Source organism: Brachyhypopomus gauderio, chromosome 3, assembly GCF_052324685.1.
Source record: "Brachyhypopomus gauderio isolate BG-103 chromosome 3, BGAUD_0.2, whole genome shotgun sequence".
In the NCBI taxonomy this organism is placed as follows: domain Eukaryota; kingdom Metazoa; phylum Chordata; class Actinopteri; order Gymnotiformes; family Hypopomidae; genus Brachyhypopomus; species Brachyhypopomus gauderio.
In genome coordinates, this window is record NC_135213.1 from 517501 (window position 1) to 541249 (window position 23749).

Genomic DNA, 23749 nt, shown 5'->3' on the forward strand with positions numbered 1-23749 from the left:
TATTCAGTGCTTGAGTGTAAATGCACTTCATCTGAATGAGCAGAAGAGAGAAAGCAATTGTGTGTTAGTGTTAGTACAGTGGAGATAAGGAACCAGTTACAGTTGTATTAGTACAGTAGATATAAGGACCCAGTCCCAGTTGTGTTACAGTTAATATAGTAGAGATAAGGACCCAGTTCCAGTAGTGTGTGTTACCGTTAGTACAGTGGAGATAAGGACCCAGTTCCAGTAGTGTGTGTTACCGTTAGTACAGTGGAGATAAGGACCCAGTTCCAGTAGTGTGTATTACCGTTAGTACAGTGGAGATAAGGACCCAGTTCCAGTAGTGTGTGTTACCGTTAGTACAGTGGAGATAAGGACCCAGTTCCAGTAGTGTGTGTTACCGTTAGTACAGTGGAGATAAGGACCCAGTTCCAGTCAAGGTTGTGCTTATGGTTGAGGACTTGACTGTCTCTGATATTTGCGATCAGTGCGTCTTCAGTATCCTATCTCACACACACACAAACCCACAAATATACAACCACACATACAGACATCAGTTATTCAAATCCTTCAATTATTTGTGTGTGTAGGCTAACTCTATGCCATAGATGTGTGTATACGTGTGATTGTGAACGATACTTCAATACCGTAGATGCTTGTGGGTGTGGGTAGATGAGTGTGGTACCTTAATACCTTAGACATTAGTGTTTGTGTGGGCGGTACCTTAAAGGTGTAGATGTCTGTGTGTAGACAGTACAGTAATGGCTTAAATGTGTGTGTGTGTGTGTGTGTGTGTGTGTGTGTGTGTGTGTGTGTGTGTGTGTGTGTGTGTGTGTGTGTGTGTGTGCGTGTGTGTGTGTGTGTGTGTGTGTGTGTGTGTGCACAGTATTTTAACAGCATAGATATACGCGTTTGTGTGGTGGTCAGATACCATAATGGTGGTACCATAATGGTGTAAATGTGTGTGTGGTACCTTAACAGTATAGATGTTGGTGTGTGTGCAGTACGTTAACGGAGGTGTCGGTGTGTGTGCGGTACCTTATTGGTGTAGGTGTCCGTGGGTATTCGCTGTACCTTAACAGTGTAGGTATCGGTGTGTATGCAGTACCTTAACGACGTAGATGTTAGTGTGTGTGCGGTACGTTAACGGTGTAGGTGTTGGTGTGTGTGCGGTACCTTAGTGGTATAGGTGTTGGTGTGTGTGCGGTACCTTAGTGGTGTAGGTGTTGGTGTGTGTGCGGGCCCTTAGTGGTGTAGGTATTGGTGTGTGTGCGGTACCTTAGTGGTGTAGATGTTGGTGTGTGTGTGGTACCTTAGTGGTGTAGGTGTTGGTGTGTGTGTGGTACCTTAGTGGTGTAGGTGTTGGTGTGTGTGCGGTACGTTAACGGTGTAGGTGTTGGTGTGTGCGGTACGTTAACGACATAGATGTTAGTGTGTGTGCGGTACATCAACGGTGTAGGTGTTGGTATGTGTGCGGTACCTTAGTGGTGTGGTTGTGGACGTATGTGCGGTACCTTAGTGGTGTGGTTGTTAGTGTGTGCGGTACCTTAGTGGTGTGGTTGTGGAAGTATGTGCGGTACCATAGTGGTGTAGATGTTAGTGTGTGTGCGGTACATCAATGGTGTAGGTGTTGGGGTGTGTGCGGTACCATTGTGGTGTAGATGTTAGTTTGTGTGCGGTACGTTAACAGTGTAGGTGTTGTTAGTGTGTGCGGTACCTTAGTGGTGTGGTTGTGCACGTATGTGCGGTGGGGATCTCTGCGCTGTTGAGAATTGGCGCTCTGGTGCAGTATGAGCTGCAGGTACAGACTGTGCGGCCTGAGGCCTCGTTTCTTACGCTCATGGAGCCTCTTCAGCTGCGTCACTGCAGCGCTGGCTCGCCTGTAACGGGTCGTACAGTCACACCGCGACTCAGTGTTACAGCTACTACGCAATTCAGTGTTACAGCTGTTAATGTACATGTGCACGCATGTGTGTATGTCAACACCTACAATCGTTTCTCTGCAGAGATGTCAAAAGAGGCGGCCATGTTGATCAGAGTTGGTAGACAGTGCAGGTGGTGGCTGTGAGAATGAGGAAGGAGGGAACTGGCCTGGGTAAGAGAAAGAGAGAACAAGAGAGAGGTGGAGAGAGGGAGAGGGAGGAAAAGAGGGAGAGAGAGTGACCGAGTGTTGTGTGTGTGTGTGTGTGTGTGCGTGCGCGCATGTGTGTTTTCAATGTCAGATTGCATTGTATGTGTGCTCTTTCCATGTCATATTGCATTTTGTCAGATTGAGTTGTGTATGTTCTGTCAAAGACAGGTTGCGGTGTGTGTGTGTGTGTGTGTGTTCTTTCAATGTCAGTTTTGTGTGTGTGTGTATTGTGACAAACTGCGTTGAGTGTGTTCTGTCAATGGAAGTTTGCGGTGTGTGTTCTTCCAATGTCAGATTGCGATGTGTATGTGTGTTCTTTCAATGTTCAGATTGTGTTTTGTGTGTGTGTTTGTGTGTGCGTGTGTTTACCATGTGCAGAAGCTCCCCAAGTAGTATAGTGGCTCTCACTGAGATATCATCATCACTGCTGGTCACAACCTCCACCAAACCCTGTGCGGACATGGACACACACACACACACACACACACACACACACACACACACACACACACAGGAATAATATTCTGTTTTTGTGTGCTTGCATATGTGTGACAATGTTGTCTTTGTCCCAGAATATCTGAGTGCGTGTCTGTATTTGTGAATCCTGTGTGTGTGTGTGTGTGTATCTGTGTCTATATCTGTATCTGTGTATATCTATATGTATGTGTGTGTATATCTGTATGTAAGTGTGTGTACCTCCAGAAGGCCGCTGTTGATGAGAGCCGATAGTACCAAAGCCAGGTAGTTGTCCATGAGATCCGGCCTGGGGAAGAGGACCAGACACAGTGGTGTCTTTACGTGTGTGAAGGGGTATATGTGGGTGAAGGTATGTATATGTGTGTATTAGGGCTGGGTATCGATTCAAATTCCAAGAATCGATCCGATTCCGATTCTAAAGATTAAGAACCGATTTATTTCGATTTAATCCGATTTAATCGATTCGATCCGATTCGATCCAATTCGGGGTTTAGTGTTATTAAAAATGTATTTGAGCTGAATCCGTGTATCATTCGTTCATTTGATATTCAACTGAAAATCAAAATCGGAAAATCAAAAAACTATTCATTATTTTGTTTTTCGTTTTGAAAATGAAAACAAAAAAACAAACCAGGCTTGTATTTTTCAATTTTTTATTTGATGATCCAAACAAAAATAGCTAATCGGATTCGGAGCCGAACTTGATTTAGATTTTTTAACTTGACCCATTTGTGTGCCCCGGAAGTTACTGATATGTTTATTCTTCGTGGGCTTCGTTTGTGCGGGAGTGCACTGCAGTGTTACTTGTTCTACTCTGATTGTAGCCTAGACATTGGAACATATTGGTATAGACAACATGACCGGACTGGAACCACATACTACTTTAATTAAATATTTATTTGAAGGTGGTCAGACGCATGCAGAGATGTCGTGCACGTTGCAGCAAATGGGTATCCAGTGATGATAGTGATCCGGTGTTAATATTTGTCGTGTTTTGTAGTGCTCGTTTACTTTAGTCTCTGCCATGTTTTCTGTGCCTTGTATTACTTCAGCATTCATACTTATATAAACGTGTTTTCCTTTCATAATCGCTGTGGTCCTTTATATTCCTTCGTGAGTGTTTCTGTGAAGTGTGTTCTCGGTATGCCTCGTAAGTCGCGCACTCTCCGTGTGGGCGCGGTTCACTTAGAGGTAGGGTGACCAGACGTCCTCTTTTTCCCGGACATGTCCTACTTTTGAGACCTAAAAATGTCCGGGGGGAATTTCAAAATCGTCCCGGATTTTGTTCGACTGCCTCAAACAGAATACATGTACAGTGCAAAAGTGTTTACAAGTGAAAGCACGTGTGTCCGCCGGTTCTACGGCGATGAAACGAAAGTGTACGTTTACGGAGGAGTTAAAGAGAAAAAACGTTGGACACACACACCATCCACCTAAATCATTCACCGATACACCGATGACCCCCACCCAGCACAAAAGGTGTCCTCCTTTTCAGAAACCCAACTCTGGTCACCCTACTTATAGGAGACTAGCTCCGTTAAAGTATGTGCCAGCCCTTTATCGCGATTGTGTCCAACCCACCACGTTACACAGATATTGGTATATTATTTATTTAAGTAATTCCATTCAAAAGGTGAAACTTGTATATTATACTCATTCGTTGCACGCAGACTGATATATTTAAGAAAATTTGAATATTGTGAAAAGGTTCAATATTGAAGACAATATTAAATAGCTAATGAACTAAAACTGGTCTCTCAGTCTAGTTCTGTATGCTACACAGTCATGGGGAAGAAAAACAAGTAGTTATATATTAGGTGCATCCTAAACAACAACCTACAACTCTTACATGGGTATTTACAGGTGCTGTTCATAAAATAAGAATATTATGAAAAGCTATTGAAATAATTAGATAAAAACTCACCACCACTATTAGGTAAGGGGTAGAAATACCCATATCTGAGTTGTAGCTTGCTGGTCATCATGGACTTAATGTAATACAACTTGTTTGGTGCTGTTCTGATGGACCGTTTAAAAGCAATTGAAATTAAAAGATAAAAACTCACCACCACTATTAGGTAAGAGGTAGAAATACCCATATCTGACTTATAGGTTGTTGCTTAAGATTGCGCTTAATAAGAGCTTGTTTTATGATCTTATGATGCACCGTTTAAAAGCTATTGACATAATTAGACAAAAACTGACCACCACAAATTGGTGCAAGGTAGAAATACCCATATAAATGTGCCATATTTTGTCAATTGTGATTTTTTTTCACCGCGATCGAAATTTGTCCTCCACTTTTTACCCATCTGTGCAGTTAGAACACACACACACACACACACACACACACACACACACACACACTAGTGATTACTAGGGGGCTGTGGTGCACACGTGCCCAGAGCAGTGGGCAGCCCGGCGCCTGGGGAGCAGTTGGGGTTAGGTCAGGGGCGCAGATGGCAGATGGCACTGGGGACGGGGGGGACATGTCCCCTCCAGATTTATATTGACCCCACCCCCATATATATATATTGTACAGCTTGGTCCCCCTCACTTCAGAATTTCCATCTGCGCCCCTGGGTTAGGTGCCTTGCTCAAGGGCACCTCAGTCATGGCCTCAAGCCTGGGAATCAAACCCACGACCCTCCGGTCACAAGACCAGTTCCCTACAATCAGGCCATGACTGTCCATTGTATTACAAGTTGTTTTACACAAAGTGCATCCTAAATAACAACTATATAAAAGTTGCAGATTGTTATTTAGGATGCACTTTGTGTAATACAACTTGTTTGGTGGTCTTATGATGGACCATTGAAAATATATTGAAATTATTGAATAAAAAAATATTCTGGGGCCTTTACTAGCGCCACTTGCGTCCGTGTTAACCGTGTTAATGTAAATTGTAGACGGTGCCTTAGACGTTGTAGCGTTCACAATAGTACATTTTAAATAAAATGTTTGTCTACAACTTAAAATATGTATATTCCTGGCGTAAACAAAGTTGTAGGTATTTATTTTGTTTGCCAGAAATGAGAATTTGCACATTTTGGCACTTATTATTGAAGAAAGAATTCCGAATATGCGAACGTGAAACCAACTTTACCACAGTCAAACGAAGACCACGAAGAATAAACAACTTCCGGGGCACACAAATGGGTCGAGTAAAAAAATCAAAATCAAGTTCGGCTCCGAATCCGATTTTTAATTTAGTTATTTTTGTTTGGATCATCAAATAAAAAACTGAAAAATACAAGCCTGGTTTGTTTTTTTGTTTTTATATTCAAAACGAAAAACAAAATAATGAATAGTTTTTTGATTTTCCGATTTTGATTTTCAGTTGAATATCAAATGAACGAATGATACACGGATTGAGCTGTTTCCTGACTATGTACAAAAGCAACATATTAAAACTAGTATTATATCGATATTAATCAGCAAATAGTTACTGGTAGTTGGTAGTTACTGATGGCTGGAAGACTGGTGAAAAGGGTCATCATAAATCTACCTTCAAGAAAGGTAATCCAGGACAATAAACAGAGGACATCTTTGAGGTGTCTATATCTGCAACAGTGGACTCCTACTGGGACACTAACCAGTGCATTATTATTATGATTGAAATAATTAAGAATTCACCCAAAAGCTGTTGCTACCAAATGCATTTTTATTTTAAAAGTGCTCACACTTAATAAACTGAAAGTATAAAATGTAAACGTGTATTTTTCTTTAAAGTGCGAATATAAGAACAGAACTGTCACGTTACGGTCCCCGACCCCTCCCTTTTGGGCGTGTGTTAACGTTGTCTGCGTCTAATCGTCTGTCGTCTCCGTGGGTGCGGGTGCGTCTTGTGATAATCCGTCTCACCCAGAGACCGTATATACAGTCACTGGTCTCACCTGTGGCTCGTCTCGTCATCACTGGGGGTTTGTGTGGTTTGTCTATTTAATGTGCGTTCGCACAGCGTCCTGTGCTCGTCTTGTTTGAGTCACACATGTTTTATGTAAACGTGTTTTATGTGCGCTGTCTGCGCTTCGGTAAATGTAATAAACGTAACGATTTGGAAAGTGCAAAGGATTCTGTGTCCATCGCCTTGCGCCCAATGTTACAAGAACATTTCCAACTTTTTTAAACTGTAAAAACACTGGGTAAACTGTCAGTGACATGGACTAACTGTAAATAGTCACTGACACTGGATAAACTGTCCTTCTGTTTTTAGATTGCCGATTTGACTATCGTCGTTACCGTCACTGTCCGACGCCATGTTGTTTTACAGTTAGTTAGATCGAGCGCGCCTGCATGAATTCAGTGACGAGGCGGGGGTAAAAGTTCACTAAAAAATCGATCTTTGGACGTACAAATCGATTATCAGATCATCATATGCGAATCGATTCTGAATCGGAAAATCGATTTTTTCAACACAGGCCTAGTGTGTATGTGTCTGAGGGGTGTCTTTTGGTGCATGGAAGAAGTGAGTTTAGGTAGAGGTGTGTATGGGTGTGTGTGTGTGTGTGTGTGTGTGTGTGTTTGCGTATGGATGTGCGTGTCTGTATGGGTGTGTGTGTATGTGTATGTATAAGTGTTTGTGTGTGTGTGTGTTTATAGGTGTGTGTATGTGTATGTATAATTGTTTGTGTGTATGTGTGTGTGTGTGTGTGTGTGTGTATGTATGTATGTGTGTGTTTGTAAAGCTGCTCACCGTGATTTAGCTGGGTGGGGCAGGATGACTTTGGCCTCAGCTACTACAAACCCATCAGCCAGCCTCCAACTGTCCTGGAGCCTACTGGGCTCTGCATGCACACGCACACACACACACACACACACACACACACACACACACACACACACACACACACACACACACATATAAAGTCAGGGGTTATGGTGTAGTTAGTGGGTATGTATGGAGTCAGGGCCCTGAGGGGCAGTAGTGGCTCATCAAATGTGGCTCATCTCATACCAATACTGCGAAGAGCCTCGTCAAAGTCAACAGTCACCATGGGAACGGGAAGCCTGAAGATCTCATATAATACCTCCAACAGGGCTTTCTGTACAGGGAGAAAAGGCTTTAAATCATAAAATACATTCTCACACACACAAGCACAAAGTCAAAGGTTGCCCTGAGCATGCTCAGATAAGACTACTGCACATCACTACAGATTATGTCATCATGTTCTCTCACCCTGATTTCCATATTTGGTATACAGAGCAGGCCAATCAGAGACTGGATTCCAGAGCTACCCACCTTACAGAGGTTTATAATTCCTGCAGAGAGAGAGGGAGAGAAAGAGAGAGAGAGGGAGGGGGAGAGGGAGTGGCAGAGGGGGGGGCAGGGTGAGAAAGTGAGAGAGAGAGAGAGAGAGAGAGAGGGTGAGAAAGTGATAGGGAGAGAGAGGAGGAGGTAGGCAGGATGATGAAGAGAATGATGTGGAGGCAATAACAGTACAAGCAGCACATGTATGGGTGGAGATGGGTGAAGTAGTGTGTGTGTGGTACCGTAATGGTGTGGTTAAGGATGTGTGTAGGTAGAGTGGATATGAGTCATGTACAGATGGGTGGAGATGGGTGAGGTACAGGGGTGAAGATGGCTGAGATACAGATGGGTGGAGATGGGTGATGTAGAATGGAGATGGGTGAGGTACAGATGGGTGGAAATGGTGAGGTACAGGGGTGGAGATGGGTCAGGTACAGATGGGTAAAGATGGGTGAGGTATAGGGTTGGAGGTGGTGTCAGGTGGAGATGGATGAGGTACAGATGGGTGGAGATGGGTGAGGTATAGGGTTGGAGGTGGTGTCAGGTACAAATGGGTAAAGATGGGTGAGGTATAGGGTTGGAGGTGGTGTCAGGTGGAGATGGATGAGGTACAGATGGGTGGAGATGGGTGAGGTACAGATGGATAGAGATGGGTCAGGTAGGATGGAGATGGGTGAGGTACAGATGGGTGAGGTACAGATGGATAGAGATGGGTCAGGTAGGATGGAGATGGGTGAGGTACAGATGGGTGAGGTACATATGGGTCAGGTAAAGATGGGTGGAGATGGGTGAGGTACAGATGGGTGGAAATGGTGAGGTACAGGAGTGGAGATGGGTGAGATACAGGGGTGGAGATGGGTGATGTACAGATGGGTGAGATACAGATGGGTGGAGATGGGTCAGGTACAGATGGGTGGAGATGGGTGAGATACAGATGGGTGGAGATGGGTGAGGTACAGATGGGTGGAGATGGGTCAGGTACAGATGGGTGGAGATGGGTCAGGTACAGATGGGTGGAGATGGGTCAGGTACAGATGGGTGAGGTACAAATGGGTGGAGATGGGTCAGGTACAGAGGGTGAAGATGGGTGAGGTACAGATGGGTGGAGATGGGTGAGATACATATGGGTCAGGTACAGAGGGTGGAGATGGGTGAGGTACAGATGGATAGAGATGGGTGGAGATGGGTCAGGTAGGATGGAGATGGGTCAGGTACAGAGGGTGGAGATGGGTGAGGTACAAATGGGTGAGGTACATATGGGTCAGGTAGAGATGGGTGGAGATGGGTCAGGTAGGATGGAGATGGGTGAGGTACATATGGGTCAGGTAAAGATGGGTGGAGATGGGTGAGGTACAGATGGATAGAGATGGGTGGAGATGGGTCATGTAGGATGGAGATGGGTGAGCTACAGATGGGTGGAGATGGGTGATGTAGGGTGGAGATGGGTGATGTAGGATGACTCCCAGTACCTGACCATGAGCGGAAGGCAGATACGATGGCCATTTTACTGGCCAGAAAACGAGATTCCCGATCCTTCCTACACACACACACACAACAATTCAGCAACAATATAGGAACCACTGACCCAGCAAACACACACACAAACTGACACACACAGCTTCTCTCGCTCGCTCTCTCTCTCACACACACACATATACACACACAATTACACATACAACTCACTTGAGCTGTGCTTCTGTAGTGTCTGGGTTGTGTCTGTAGTGAAAGTCTGTGTAAGGTGCCAAGATTTGCTGAAAGATAAAAACACACACGTTTCAACAATCCAGGAATATAGAATAAGTGTGTAGGTGTGTGTGTGTGTGTGTGTGTGTGTGTGTGTGTGTGCACCTCCAGCTCCACGTCAGACCAGACATACTACCGCGTGCGTAAACGTGTGTGTGTGGGTGTGTGTGTTTGTACCTCCAGCTCCACGTCAGCCCGGACATACTGCCGTGTGTGGGGGTGATTGAGCAGGTGCAGTATAGTGGTGATCAGAGCCTCGTTGATGCGGCTCTGCTGGCTGTCTAGAACATTCTTCAGGAGAGCACCTAACCCTCCACCAACCGCCACAGCCTGAGGATTCCTCAGTGCTATATGGAGAGAGAAAACAGGGGGGGATGAAGAAAGAGGGGGAGAGAGAGAAAAGGCAAGAGAAACAACAATAAATCATTCAAATCTATAATACACTATACTACAATGCTATACTACATGACTATACTACACTATATTATTACTACATTCATATTCAATGGGTTTTATAATAAATAGTACAACTCTAATACACATTACTATACTACATTACATTAATACATTACTATACTACACTACTATATTACTACTCAATGTGTTTTATAGCAAATAAGACAACTCTATAATACAAATTACAATACTATAACACTACTATATTACTACTCACCGTGTTTTATAATAAATAATTTTATAATACACATTACTATACTTCTATGTTACTACCCAATACTGTGTTTTATAAGACAAATCTATAATAAGTAGTGTATACATTACTACATTACTATACTATACCTTTACATTAATACTACATTACTACTCAGTGTATTTTAGCATTTTATAATATTTTATAATACACATTACGGTCCTACATTACAACTCAATGTGTTTTATAGTAACTAATTTTATAATGCACATTACTATATTACTACTCAGTGTGTTTCATAATAAATAATATAATTCTATAATACACATTTGTCATGTTGAGGACCCCGGCCCCTCCCTTTTGGGCGTGTGTATACGTTGTCCACGTGTATCGTCTGCGTCTGTGGATCTCCGTGGTTATGGCTATGTCGTGTGATAATCCGTCTCAACTGTGGCTCGTCTCGTAATCACATGGGGCTAATGTGGTTTGTCTATTTAATGTGCGCTCGCGCAGTGTCCTGTGCTCGTCGTTGTCTAGAGTTTACACGTTGCTGTGTGCGTGTTGTATGTTCTTCGTGCGCTGTATTGCGCAATTATCATAGTCAATAAAAGTGATGTCAGTAAAAAGGAGGATTCGTGTCTCATCCTTCCCTGCTCCACCGCGCGTCACAACATTACTATACTATATATATTCAATATACATAATAGAAATCTAGAATACACACTGTTATACTATTACATTACTACTCAATAATATGTTTTATAATAGATGTTGTGAAATGTGTAAATTAATGTATGCATGTCCAAGTGTGTGTTTGTGCGCGCATAGGTGTACAGTATATGTATGAGTAGGTGTGTATACGTGTGTGTCTGTGTGCACGCCTATATATATTTGTGTGGGTGTGTGTGTGTGTCTATGTATGGATAAGTATGTGTGAATGTGAATGAATACATGTGTCTGTGTGGGCATGTGTGTGTTTGTGTGTGCACATGCATTTGTGTGTATCTGCACATGTGTTTGTGTGTGTATGGATGTGCATGACTAAGTGTGTGTCTCACCGAGCTCACAGATGATGGCGTTGCAGGCCAGCACCATGTTATCACCCTGCTGCAGACCATCAGAGGCCACAGCAATGAGAGCGCTGGTCACTGCCCTGGGGAAGAGATCTGCACTCATCGCTAACATCTGGAGAGAGAAGGAGAGGGAGGGAGAGAGAAAGAGAGAGGGAGAAGGAGAGAGTATGTGTAAGAGAGAGACAGGGAGAGAGATACAAAGATATAGTGTGTGTGTGTGTGTGTGTGTGTGTGTGTGTGTGTGTGTGTGTGTGTGTGTGTGTGTGTGTGTGTGTGTGTGTGTGTGTGTGTAAGAGTGGGAGTCTGATTGGCCTGTGAGAGTGAGTGAGTGAGAAACATAGAAGTGGGAAAAACGAATGAGATACTGTGGAGACGAGCCGTGTGTGCATATACATGTGTTGTGTAAGTGTGTGTGTGTTTGTGTAGGTGTATGTTGTGTAAGCTCTGCTTACCTTTCTGATCAGTCGAAGAGCCTGAGTCCTCTCCACTTCATTGTTCTGCTGGATATCTATACACCTGCACACACAAACACACAGAAAACACACACCTCAATACATACACACACAAACACAGCAAAACACACACCTCAATACATACACACAGCAAAATACACACCTCAATACATACACACAAACACAGCAAAACACACACCTCAATACATACACACATAAACACAGCAAAACACACACCTCAATACATACACACACATAAACACAGCAAAATACACACCTCAATACATACACACAAACACAGCAAAACACACACCTCAATACCTGCACACACACACACCTCATACCTGCACACACCAAAAAAAAACATCTTTAAAAAAATTATCTGCACACACGCACCAAAATTCACACACCTCTACACGTGCACACACACACCTCTATACATGCACACACACCTCAATACCTGCACGCACCAAACACAGCTGTAATAAATCAGTCTCAATCAGAGCGAGAGGCGGGTACAATTGTGGGGAGAACTTTTATTTATTTTATTAATAAATAAAAGGTTTATTTCTATAAATTAAATTAAAGGTTTATTAACACTACGGGAAACCGTAGGAGAACAAAGAGAACAAAGAGCAACGCATCATACAGACAAACTAAAAGCACGACTGCGTGAGCGTCAAGGCATATTGCTGGAACACAGAAAACACGACACTAAACAACGAAGGTGTTCCGCAACGGAGATCTAAGCGATCTAAAAGAAACACTGGACAATAGACAATGGCGGTAGACTACAACAACTTACACATCTGTGGAGGTAACCAAAACTAACAAAGTACACAACACACTAAGCAAAACCATAACGGGAAGACAGACAAACTAACGAACACGGATTCCAAATACAGGCATAACACAAAGCAAACTAACACTAGGGAGGACCTAAGAGTAAACAAGGGAGTTAGGGAGAATAACCAGGAAAAAGGGAGACCATTAGACCGAGAACAGAGGTGGCAGGGAATAAATGACGAGAGAAGGTGTCATGCCTACAAAGCAACAACAAAGAATGACAAAGACTAAGGAGGAACAAGGGGTTTAAATACACGATTAGCTATGTAGGGGAACAAGACTCAAGTGAAGTAAAAGACTGAAAAGAGATGCGGGACTGGTGTGGGGAATACAAGGGAATGGAAAAACACAAAAAACAGAGGAGTGATTGACAGGGGGGCGGAGCGACACCTCAATACCTGCACACACCAAACGCAGCAAAAAAACACACACCTCTATATCTGCACACAAAAACACCTCCAATGAACACATGCTGCTACAAACACCTGAACATACACACCTGAACACAGGCACGCACATACACACACACACACACACACACACACACACACACCATACATGTACATGCACACACACCCCAGAAAAACCTACATGCATACACACACAAACACACACACCGGTGAAGACTGATTGCTTATCTCCTGGTACTGGTATGGGCATCAGCAGGAGGGATAGCAGGTGAGAGAGCTCACCTGGAGATCAGGTAGACTACACACAGATGGAGGTGAATGAGCTCACCTAGAGATCGGGTAATGTATGTGCAGGTGGAGGTGAGTGAGTTCACCTGGAGATCAGGTAATGCATGTGAAGGTGGAGGTGCGTGAGATCACCCCTGGAGATCAGGTAATGTGCAGCGTCTTCCAGAATTATTGGCACTCCTAGTTAAAATGTGTTAAAAGCCTTAATCTCACTCAGAATTGTTTTTTTAAGCAACATTCAAAATTAATTAAAAACTAAAAATCCTGACTAAGAAGTAATTATTTCCCATAAAATAACCTATTATTGGCACCCTTAACAATGTCTTGGAAATAAATGTATATGAACCATTTATGTCATTTCTACTATAGTTTATAAATTGGATCAAAGACTCTAGGAGCCTTTAATCAGTAATTCATCACTTCCTGTTTCCCTGGGGTATAAATATGGCATTACACAGAGGACTATTTCTCTTACTCTTAAATATGGGAAAGACAAGAGAACACACTACTCAAGTAAGGCAGATGTGTGTCGACCTTCATAGGGCAATGGCTACGAGCAAATAACCACTCACCTGCAGATGCCCTCATCTACAGTCAGAGCAATCATCAAAAAGTTCAAAACATCTGGAACTGTGACAAACAAGCCTGGAAGAAGATGCAAGTGTATCTTGCCACCACACACAGTAAGAAGGATGGTAAGAGAAGTAAAACGTTCTTCAGTGCTCACTGTAAGAGAATTGAATCACATGGTAGCATCTTGGGGTTACATGGTCTCCCAAACAACCATCAGGTGCTATCTACATGCCAACAAACTGTTTGAGAGGCACAAACAAAGCCTTTTCTGAGTTATACTCATTAGCGTAAACAGGTGGAGTTAGCCAAGCAGTACTGGGATTTTAACTAGGACCATGTGCTTTGGTCAGATGAGACCAAGATAGAGCTTTTTGGCAACAAACACTCTAAGTGGGTCTGGCGTAACACTAAGGATGAGTATGCAGAAAAACACCTCATGCCCACTGTTAAGTATGGGGGAGGATGGATGAGGCTGTGGGCCTTTTTCTCCTCCAAATGATCTGGGAACCTTGTAAGGATACAAGGGATCAGAAACTCTTTGAAATATCAGGACATTTTTTATCAGAATCTTGTGGTCTCGACCTGAAAGCTGAAGATGGGTTGTCACTGGGTCTTTCAGCAAAATAATGACCCTAAACATGTGGCCAAATCTACTCAAAAATGGTTCAGAAGGCACAAAATCAAGCACCTCTCATTGCCATCACATTCCCCAGACCCCAACCCAGTAGGAAACCTATGGGTTGAGCTGAAGAGGAGAGTGCATAGGAGAAGACCCAGGACTCTGGACAATTTAGAGAGGTTGTGCAAAGAGGAATGGTCCAAGATCCCTCTTTCAGTATTCTCACATCTATTGAAGAGTTATCGGAAAAGATTAATTGGTGTCTTGTTGGCAAAAGGAGGTTCTACAACACAAGGGGTGCCAATAATTGTGGAACAGGGGATTTTGTGGGAAATAATTATTTCTTAATCAGGAGTTTTTCTTTCTTTTTAAGTTGAAGGTAAATTTTTTTCTACATTTTTTCAGAGTGAAATTATGCTTCTGCAATAAAAACAATAATGTATTTTAAGCATTTTAACACATTTTAACCAGGGGTACCAATAATTATGGAGGGTGTATGTGCAGGTGGAGGTGAATGAGCTCACCTGGAGATCAGGTAGTCTATGTGCAGGTGGAGGAGTTGGTGCAGGACGGTGATGTCTCTGAGCAGGTAGCGAAGGGCTCTCAGTCCAGCCGCACGCACCTCCTTCACCTCGTTTAACAGGGTTACACGCAAGCTGGACAAACACACACACACACACACACACCTGAGGTAACAGTACAATAGATGGGAGGAGTGTGATTTGCTGTAGTATGTGATATGATTGCATAGTATGTTTGTGTGGTATTGTTGAGTAGGTGTGTGTCTTCGTGTATGTGGTGTGTGTGTACAGTATAGTGAGTAGGTGTGTATATTTGTGTGTATGTGTAGCAAAGTGAATAAGTGTGTTTGTATGTTTACACATGCATGTGTGTGTGTTTGCCTTACCAGATGATGATGACTACCTTGTGTATGTGTATCTGTGTGTATACATGCGTGTGTTTGTCTTACCAGATGATGATTACCTGTATATGTGTGTGTATACATATATGTGTGTGTTACCAGATGATAATAACTTTGTTTATGAATATGTATCTTTGTGTGAGTCTGTGTGTCTTACAGATTATCACCTTGTGTGCATGCATGTGTGTATTCATATTTGTGTGTATACATGTGTTTGTGTGTCTTACCAGGTGATCACGTTGTATGTGTCTATGTGTGTATACATATGTGTGTATCTTACCAGGTGATCATCTAGTGTGTGTATAAGCATGTATCTTTGTGTGTGTGTGTGTGTGTGTGTGTGTGTGTGTGTGTGTGTGTGTGTGTGTGTGTGTGTGTGTGTGTGTTTGTGTGTGTAAATGTGTATCTTACCAGATGATGATCTCCTGATATGTGAAGCCCAAGATCTGCTCCTGGTGGCCCACACTGTTCACCAGCTAGGGGGGAGGGGTAATAACACTGTACTAGATAATCATACTGTGATTATTACACTGTACTAGATAACAACAGCATACTAGTGTACTTCACTCTGTAATACTAAGCCAGTGATATTCATATATACATATTAAATATAAATATACGTTAACAGGGAAGGAAAAAATACTTACAAATGAAGCTGAACCTCATTTACCTACATACAGACGCGCACCCAGCCCCAGCCCTGCCCCAAACCCCATCCACAGTGTGTGTGTGTGTGTGTGTGTGTGTGTGTGTGTGTGTGTGTGAGGTAGATAGAGAGAGTGCCCGAGAGACAGAGCTAGTGATAGCTAGTGTGGTTGGGGTATGTGTGTACAGTTGTTTCGCTGTAAACCTACTCTGTGCTCTAAACCCAGCGCTCTAATCCCACGCCCCTGCGCTCTAATCCCACGCCCCTGCGCTCTAATCCCACGCCCTGCGCTCTAATCCCACGCCCTGCGCTCTAATCCCACGCCCCTGCGCTCTAATCCCACGCGCTGCGCTCTAATCCCACGCCCTGCGCTCTAATCCCACGCCCCTGCGCTCTAATCCCACGCCCCTGCGCTCTAATCCCACGCCCCTGCGCTCTAATCTCACGCCCCTGCGCTCTAATCCCACGCCCTGCGCTCTAATCTCACGCCCCTGCGCTCTAATCTCACGCCCCTGCGCTCTAATCCCACGCCCCTGCGCTCCAATCCCACGCCCCTGCGCTCCAATCCCACGCCCCTGCGCTCCAATCCCACGCCCCTGCGCTCCAATCCCAGGCCCTGCGCTCTAATCCCACGCCCCTGCGCTCTAATCTCACGCCCCTGCGCTTTAATCTCATGCCCCTGCGCTCTAATCCCACGCCCCTGCGCTCCAATCCCAGGCCCTGCGCTCTAATCCCACACCTTGCGCTCTAAATCCAAGCCATGTGTTCTAGTCCCACGCTCAGATTCTAATAAAATGTCTACTTTTGCTTGCAACCTCCTCATCTGACTCATGGGTCACAATTTAGACCACCAGCTCATGACTACCTACACAGCTAGACATTTTCCTTCACCAACTCACCAACATGGTATAACTCCACATGAGCGATCACATCCCGTTTTCACTGAACAAGCAACCGCCACTCATGTCACATCTATTTCTGTAAGGCTCCGAGGAACAATGCTACCTTTGTGAAGTTGTTCAGGTGGCCGAGTTTCCTTGTGTTGGAAACGCCGTGTGTTTTGGAGACATTCTGCAGAATTTCTCGCGTGTTGTCCGATGGTTCTGAAAAGGAAAAACACAAATGAAGACAATAAAGTGGAGAAATTCATCTTACAGTGCTGCTGTCACCTCGACTTCATGATCTGCAGTCTACTGCCACAGTAGGACACACCGTCCCACGGCTAGACAGGTCACCATGTAGTAGTGTGGATGAGTAAACATCACGGTTAGACTACTTGTTAAAAGACTACAGACCTTAGTCAGCTAGATAATAATCTACACAGACAGACTTAAGGCTGATCTAAAACACAGAAGACGAACCATGCAGTGAGTGGTACATGCTGTGCGCCTACACCCGTGTCCGCCGGTGCGGTCTTCTCCCTGAGTATCTACAACTCAGCTCATCTGTCCGGGTCTGTTGTGCCAACACGGTTACGGTAACACGGTTAGCACAACAGCGTTAGCTTTGCTGTTTAAAACACGAATGCTGTAAAAGTTTTCCGCATTTATAGTGGCTGATTTGGGGCTTACAGCGGTGACGATCAATGTTAGGCGAGTGTCACCCGTCCAACGTGTGTGTTAGTCTCGGTGACGGTGGCGTTACCGTTATCCCGACTTACCTCTGAGCAGGTCCAGCGGGACGGTCTCCTCTCCGCTGTCGGTCCGACCTGCAACGACATGGGACGCGGTGAGCATGCGGATGTGCGGTGTTGCAAACGGCACGAACACGACCGTCGGTTATTCAATAAATGGTCATTATGGCCGGTGTGTAACTTGAGGAAACTTGCCTCTCATCCGAAACCTTCTGCTCGAGCGGCCGCGGATGCTGACCGCCATGTTTCCGTGAACGTTCGTCGTCACAACGCCGAAATTCTCGCGAGAGCGTGATGTAGCCCACTTCCCGGAGCAGCGCGACGCTCCCTGCGCAGTTGTGTGTGTGGCTGGAATACTACCACGCGCAGTTACAACGGTCCTTTACTGACAAAATATTCACATTTGTATTCTCAAAGGCATAGAATACACACTATAATACTTTTATTATTAGCTACAGTATATTGCTTGTATACTGTCCATATGCCCTCATGTAGATATTTATGAGTACATAAATACATTACATTTATAAGTATGCTGCACAACTTCTGCACTATCAGTCACTTTACACATTCCCATCAGTCATTCATTTTGAACTCTCACCTTAAACTTGCCACATTAAATCTTGTCACTTTAAGTCATTTCACTTAAATGGCTCTTTTTAACTGTATTGTTATAATTTTTTAATATTTTGTTTATTTATCGTAGTTTAATTTAAGGTGGAGTAGTCATCAAAGCATTTCACTGCCTGTCATACTGTGTATGACCATGTATGTGACAAATAAACCTTGACTTGACTTGACTTGACAATAACAATACTTTTATTACCATTGTTATTTCTGCTATTACCTATATAACTTGTAATAATAATAATAATAATAATAATAATAATAATAATAATAATAATAATAATAAATGAATAATAGTAGTAGTAAAATATGTTAAAACTAGTATAGTAGTAAAAATTATAATAATAACAATAACATAAATAACAACAATAATAATGACATTAGATTAGATTAGATTCTGTGACGTTCGGCGAGGGACGAAGGACGAGACAGGAATCCTCCTCTTTTACGTCACTTTTTATTTAAACAAAATTGCGCAATAGCGCACGAGCAACAAATATTTCACACGTAATGTGTAGACATTAGACAACGACGAGCACAGGACACTGCGCGAGCGCACATTAAATAGACAGACCACATTAGCCCCATGTGATTACGAGACGATTCACAGGTGAGACACATTATTCACACAACATAGCCTTCACCACAGAGTTCCGCAGACGCAGACAAAGCACGTGGACAACGTTTACACACGCCCAAAGGGGAGGGGCCGGGGTCCTCAACGTGACAGACGCCCCCTCCAAGGGCACTACCCGTCCCGGGGTGCCAACAGGACCGAGTGCCCCGAACCCACGACGATGGGCGGATCCGACGCGCTCAGTCCTGCGTCTGGGAGGTGACCGCCCTCGGGGAAGCGTCCGCCACGGACCGCCTAGAACACCCTCCCTGGGAACACAGGGGAAAAGACGTTAGACAACGGCACGGTTACAAAAACACAAACAGGCACGCTTACACACATGGACACAAACGGGAAGAGGGGGTTAGGTACACATACGGGTAGACTTACGAACACAGGCACACACACACATGAAACCGGCGCCAGGCTGCGCGCCAGAAGGAGAGCGATGAGGGGAGTGAGATCGGGAGCCACTGGTGCTGCAGGTGCTGCGGTGGGCGGTGCTCCTCCTGCCCTTGCTGCAAACCCTCCACCGGGCGCAGCGCGGTTGGCCGACGCGCCTGGTGCAGCGCGGTTGGCCGACGCGCCAGGTGCAGCGCGGTTGGTCCCACCCCTCGGTGGGCCGTACGGGAAACCCTCCTCGTCCGGGGATCTCCCTCCGGACCTGGCAGTGGGAGTGGCTTCCTCCGCTTCCATCTCCTCCTCACTGCCACGGCTCCAGCTCATGGGCTGCCCCGAGCTGCCACCCCGGGAACAGTCCATGTCGCTGGCTGGGGAGCGCTTGAGGGATGAACCCGCCTCTGGACTCCTCTTCCTCCTCACCGTCCCGGCGGACAGTTCCGAGGGGGGAGGGCTCTCCTCCTCCTCCGTGTAGGAGCCCTCGGACGGAGGGTAATCCCCGTTCTCCTCCCCACCGTCTTCCTCGGGGCATGCGGAGCACTCCGACGGGGGGTACTCCTCCTCGTCGCCCTCTTGCTCCTCCCCCTCTTCCTCGCCCTCCTCGACAGGGGGAGAGGGACCTATGGGCGGAGGTAGGTAGTCCTCTTCCTCCGACTCCTCCTCCTCCTCTTCACCGTAGTCGACGGTAGAGACGTCATCTAGAGACGGAGGATAGCCGTCTTCCTCTGACTCCTCCTCCCTACCGTAGTTGACGGTGGAGGCGTCGCATAAAGACGGAGGGTAGCTGTCTTCCTCGTCTTCCAGCTCCTCCTCCTCGCCTGGAGAGTCCCCCTCCCCAAACTCGCTCTCGGGGGTCTTCTCCACCCCACAGAGCGCAAAGGAGCTCACCCGCAGGGGTGAGGGCTCCCTGGATGAAGTGGGGTGGTATGTTCCCCAAAGCCGCACCGCCTCCTGGCGGAGCTTCTCCGCCGCCTCGGGGTCGTGATGCACCCGCGCCTGTCGCAGCAGGGACGCACAGATCGGGTCCAGCTCGAGCTGCGCCAAAGTCGGCGGGGCTTCGCGGCGCGGGGGGGAGGAAGAAGAGCGGTGGTGCCGCTTGCTGGGCTTTTTTCCCTTCTTGGGCTTGCTCTTGTAGCCTGGCATCTTTGTCTCTTGATGGCTCGTCGTTCTGTGACGTTCGGCGAGGGACGAAGGACGAGACAGGAATCCTCCTCTTTTACGTCACTTTTTATTTAAACAAAATTGCGCAATAGCGCACGAGCAACAAATATTTCACACGTAACGTGTAGACATTAGACAACGACGAGCACAGGACACTGCGCGAGCGCACATTAAATAGACAGACCACATTAGCCCCATGTGATTACGAGACGATTCACAGGTGAGACACATTATTCACACAACATAGCCTTCACCACAGAGTTCCGCAGACGCAGACAAAGCACGTGGACAACGTTTACACACGCCCAAAGGGGAGGGGCCGGGGTCCTCAACGTGACAGATTCAACTTTATTGTCATTGCCATAGTACAGGTACTGGACAACCAAATGCAGTTTAGTATCTAAACAGTAGTGCAAATGAGCAGAAAGTGCAATTAGTACATTAGCAGGTAGTGAATAAATAGGATAAAAGTTTAGGGTATAAATACAATAGATATCTATACAATATATATATACACGGAAGAGGAGTGTGCAGTACAGTTGGACTGTAAGCTGTAGCAGCAGTATTGCTTTTTAGCAGTGTAAAGTACAAATATGGCATGATTGAAGATATATATATAAATATAAATATATACAAATTGACAAATTGGGAAGTATTTGGCAAAACTAAGGTTACGGACATAAGGTAGGTAAAGGGGGGGAGGGGTAAGCACAGTCACTGAGGAGAGGTGTGTAAGGGGTAGCTGGAGGAGGGGCATGAAAGTGGTGCAGAGTTCAGAAGGGAGACAGCCGTCGGCAAGAAGCTGCTCCTGAACCTGCTGGTTGGGGAACGGAGAGCCCTGTATCTTCTCCCAGAGGGAAGAAGGGCAAACAGTCTGTGGCTGGGGTGAGAGCTGTCCAGGGTAATTTTGTGAGCCTTTCGCAGACATCTCTTGTGATCTATGGTCTCAATGGTGGGGTGTGAGGAGGCAGTGATGCGCTGGGCCATTTTCACGACTCTGGAGTGACTTCTGATCCGCTGCAGTGCAGCTGCCATACCATACCGAGATGCAGTTGGTGAGAATGCTCTCAATAGTGCAGCGGTAAAAGTTCACCAGGATCTGAGGGGACAGCTGAGCCTTCCTCAGCCTCCTCAGAAAGAAGAGTCTTTGGTGTGCCTTTTTAATAAGGGTTGAGGGTCCAAGAGAGGTCCTCGGAAATGTGGACACCAAGGAACTTAAAGCTGGTGACACGCTCAACCTCCACCCCATGGATATGTATGGGGGTGTGTATTCCACCTTTAGTTTTCCTAAAGTCTAGAATAAGCTCCTTGGTCTTCTTGGTGTTGAGAACCAGGTTGTTACTGGTGCACCACTCTGCTAGGTGCTAGACCTCTTCTCTGAAGGCCGACTCATCATTGTTGTTGATGCAGCCAATCACCTTTTTATCATCTGCAAACTTAACAATTGTGTTGGAGTCGTGTATAGGTATGCAGTCGTAGGTGAAAAGAGAGTATAGCAGAGGGCTCAGCACGCAGCCCTGTGGGACACCGGTGTTGAGGACGAGAGTTGAGGAGGTGTGGTTCTGTAATCAGACATGTTGGGGTCTGTTTGTTAGAAAGCCCAGTAACCAGTTGCTGAGGGAGGTGTTAATGCCCAGCTCCCTGAGTTTTGTTGAATGCAGAGCTAAAATCCACAAACAGCATTCTCACATAGATGTAGCTTTTGTCAAAGTGAGAAAGGCTGGAGTGGAAATGGCGTCCTCTGTACTCCTATTCTTGCGATAGGCAAATTGTAGGGGGTCCAGTGTAAGTGGAAGACAGATTTTGAGGTGGGCCAGGACCAGTCTTTAAAAAGCACTTCATAATAGTAGGGGTGAGTGCAACAGGACAAAAGTTGTTAGGGTTGACTGCACTAGAATGCTTCGGCACCGGCACAATACAGGTGGTTTTAAAGCACATGGGGACAACTGTGTCAGGAATGGCAATCACGCCCATGACCGCCAGAGGGCGCCATCACCGGAATACTGACCAGCACACCTGACTCTAATTTACCACTCACCACACCCTACTTAAGGACTCTGTGCACAACACACCAGTGCGAGGTATTGCCTCTCAGAGTGTCTCTACCAAGCCTTATTCTTGTATATTCTCTGACTGATTCTGGTTTTTGATCCTGGCCCTGGCCTTTTGATATCCTCCTGTTTTGCCTAGCCCTTTTTGTATGTCTGCCTGGCCTTCTAAAGTCTTTTCTGGTTTTTGACTGTTCACAAAGTTTTGTATACATTCAGATGCAGACTTTTGCTTTTACACCAGTCCATTAGCTGATGTTGGTATCTAATTTAAATGAGTGTTTTGATCCTTGAGATGTTCTGGAATATCAGGACATCAGTTCTGGCTGGCAATACTGCTGCAGTAGATCCATCAGCTTCTCTAATTAGGCTTTTCTCTTGTATTACGTCTTGCATGTTTAGAACCCCATGTTATGTCATTGTTATGATTTAAAGATCTGCTTTCCATGGTTCCTCCTTCTAGAACTTGCCTTTAGGGGCTCATTGTTGCACAACACATTTTAGTGTCTTTATGTTTGTCTTTCAGCGAAAGACCTGTGGGTGAACTTCACAGAGCTGTGGATGAACTTCACAGAGCTGTGGATGAACTTCACAGAGCTGTGGATGAACTTCACAGAGCTGTGGGTGAACTTTAAAGAGCTGTGGGTGAACTTTAAAGAGCTGTGGGTGAACTTTACAGAGCTGTGGGTGAGCAGAAACATTTTCCATCTCAGTGAGTTTATGAGACATACCCCAACACAAAGCAGCAGGAGCACTTTATTAATGTAAATGAATGGATTTCACTAGGAAACTGTTGGCAATAAAGTATTGTGTTGACACACATATTTGGGATTAATCAAATGTAGGGGTTTTAGTCGTGATATTTAACTATCCTACTTGCTTGCCTACAACCAAGGACGGAAATAGGTGCACAAGAACGATTGACATGCATAAAACTTAAAAAATATCTGACTCCAAATTATAGTTTATAGATAAGAATCTGAAAGAACTCATTTCTCCAACAGGTTATAGAATATACCTAACCAACTTTATAAAGTTCCTTACTACAAACCAGGGGTGTCAAACTCACCGTGGGCCACATCAGCATAATTGTTGCCCATATGTAACTTATAGATGTAACTACATAACTCTGCGAGTTGAGATAAATGCATGCGCAAGCATCTCCAACTCTGAATCTGAAACTACACGCCTCAATTTACTGAT

At 45.1% G+C, this 23749-nt stretch overlaps 1 protein-coding gene across 9 annotated transcripts in view; it reads right to left on the minus strand.

The window, feature by feature from the left end:
- rictora (RPTOR independent companion of MTOR, complex 2 a) overlaps positions 1–18009 on the minus strand; it is a 33462-nt gene extending 15453 nt beyond the window's left edge. For 2 of the 9 annotated variants that reach the window (XM_076998696.1, XM_076998695.1), the window contains exons 1-18: positions 17891–18008; positions 17723–17770; positions 17068–17165; positions 15828–15892; positions 15019–15150; positions 11759–11822; positions 11292–11418; positions 9762–9931; positions 9525–9592; positions 9311–9378; positions 7770–7852; positions 7548–7635; positions 7287–7377; positions 2810–2876; positions 2483–2563; positions 1973–2073; positions 1700–1862; positions 384–485 (exon numbers count right to left, since the gene is read on the minus strand). In XM_076998696.1, the coding sequence (XP_076854811.1) occupies positions 384–485; positions 1700–1862; positions 1973–2073; positions 2483–2563; positions 2810–2876; positions 7287–7377; positions 7548–7635; positions 7770–7852; positions 9311–9378; positions 9525–9592; positions 9762–9931; positions 11292–11418; positions 11759–11822; positions 15019–15150; positions 15828–15892; positions 17068–17165; positions 17723–17770; positions 17891–17939 (1665 nt within the window). In that variant the 5' untranslated portion in view covers positions 17940–18008. Of the gene's footprint in view, positions 1–383; positions 486–1699; positions 1863–1972; positions 2074–2482; positions 2564–2809; positions 2877–7286; positions 7378–7547; positions 7636–7769; positions 7853–9310; positions 9379–9524; positions 9593–9761; positions 9932–11291; positions 11619–11758; positions 11823–13388; positions 13483–13874; positions 13906–15018; positions 15151–15827; positions 15893–17067; positions 17166–17722; positions 17771–17890 lie in introns of those variants that run through there. The other 7 variants (XM_076998697.1, XM_076998698.1, XM_076998700.1 and 4 more) reach the window with 7 other exon arrangements.
- Positions 18010–23749: the final 5740 nt, after the last annotated feature.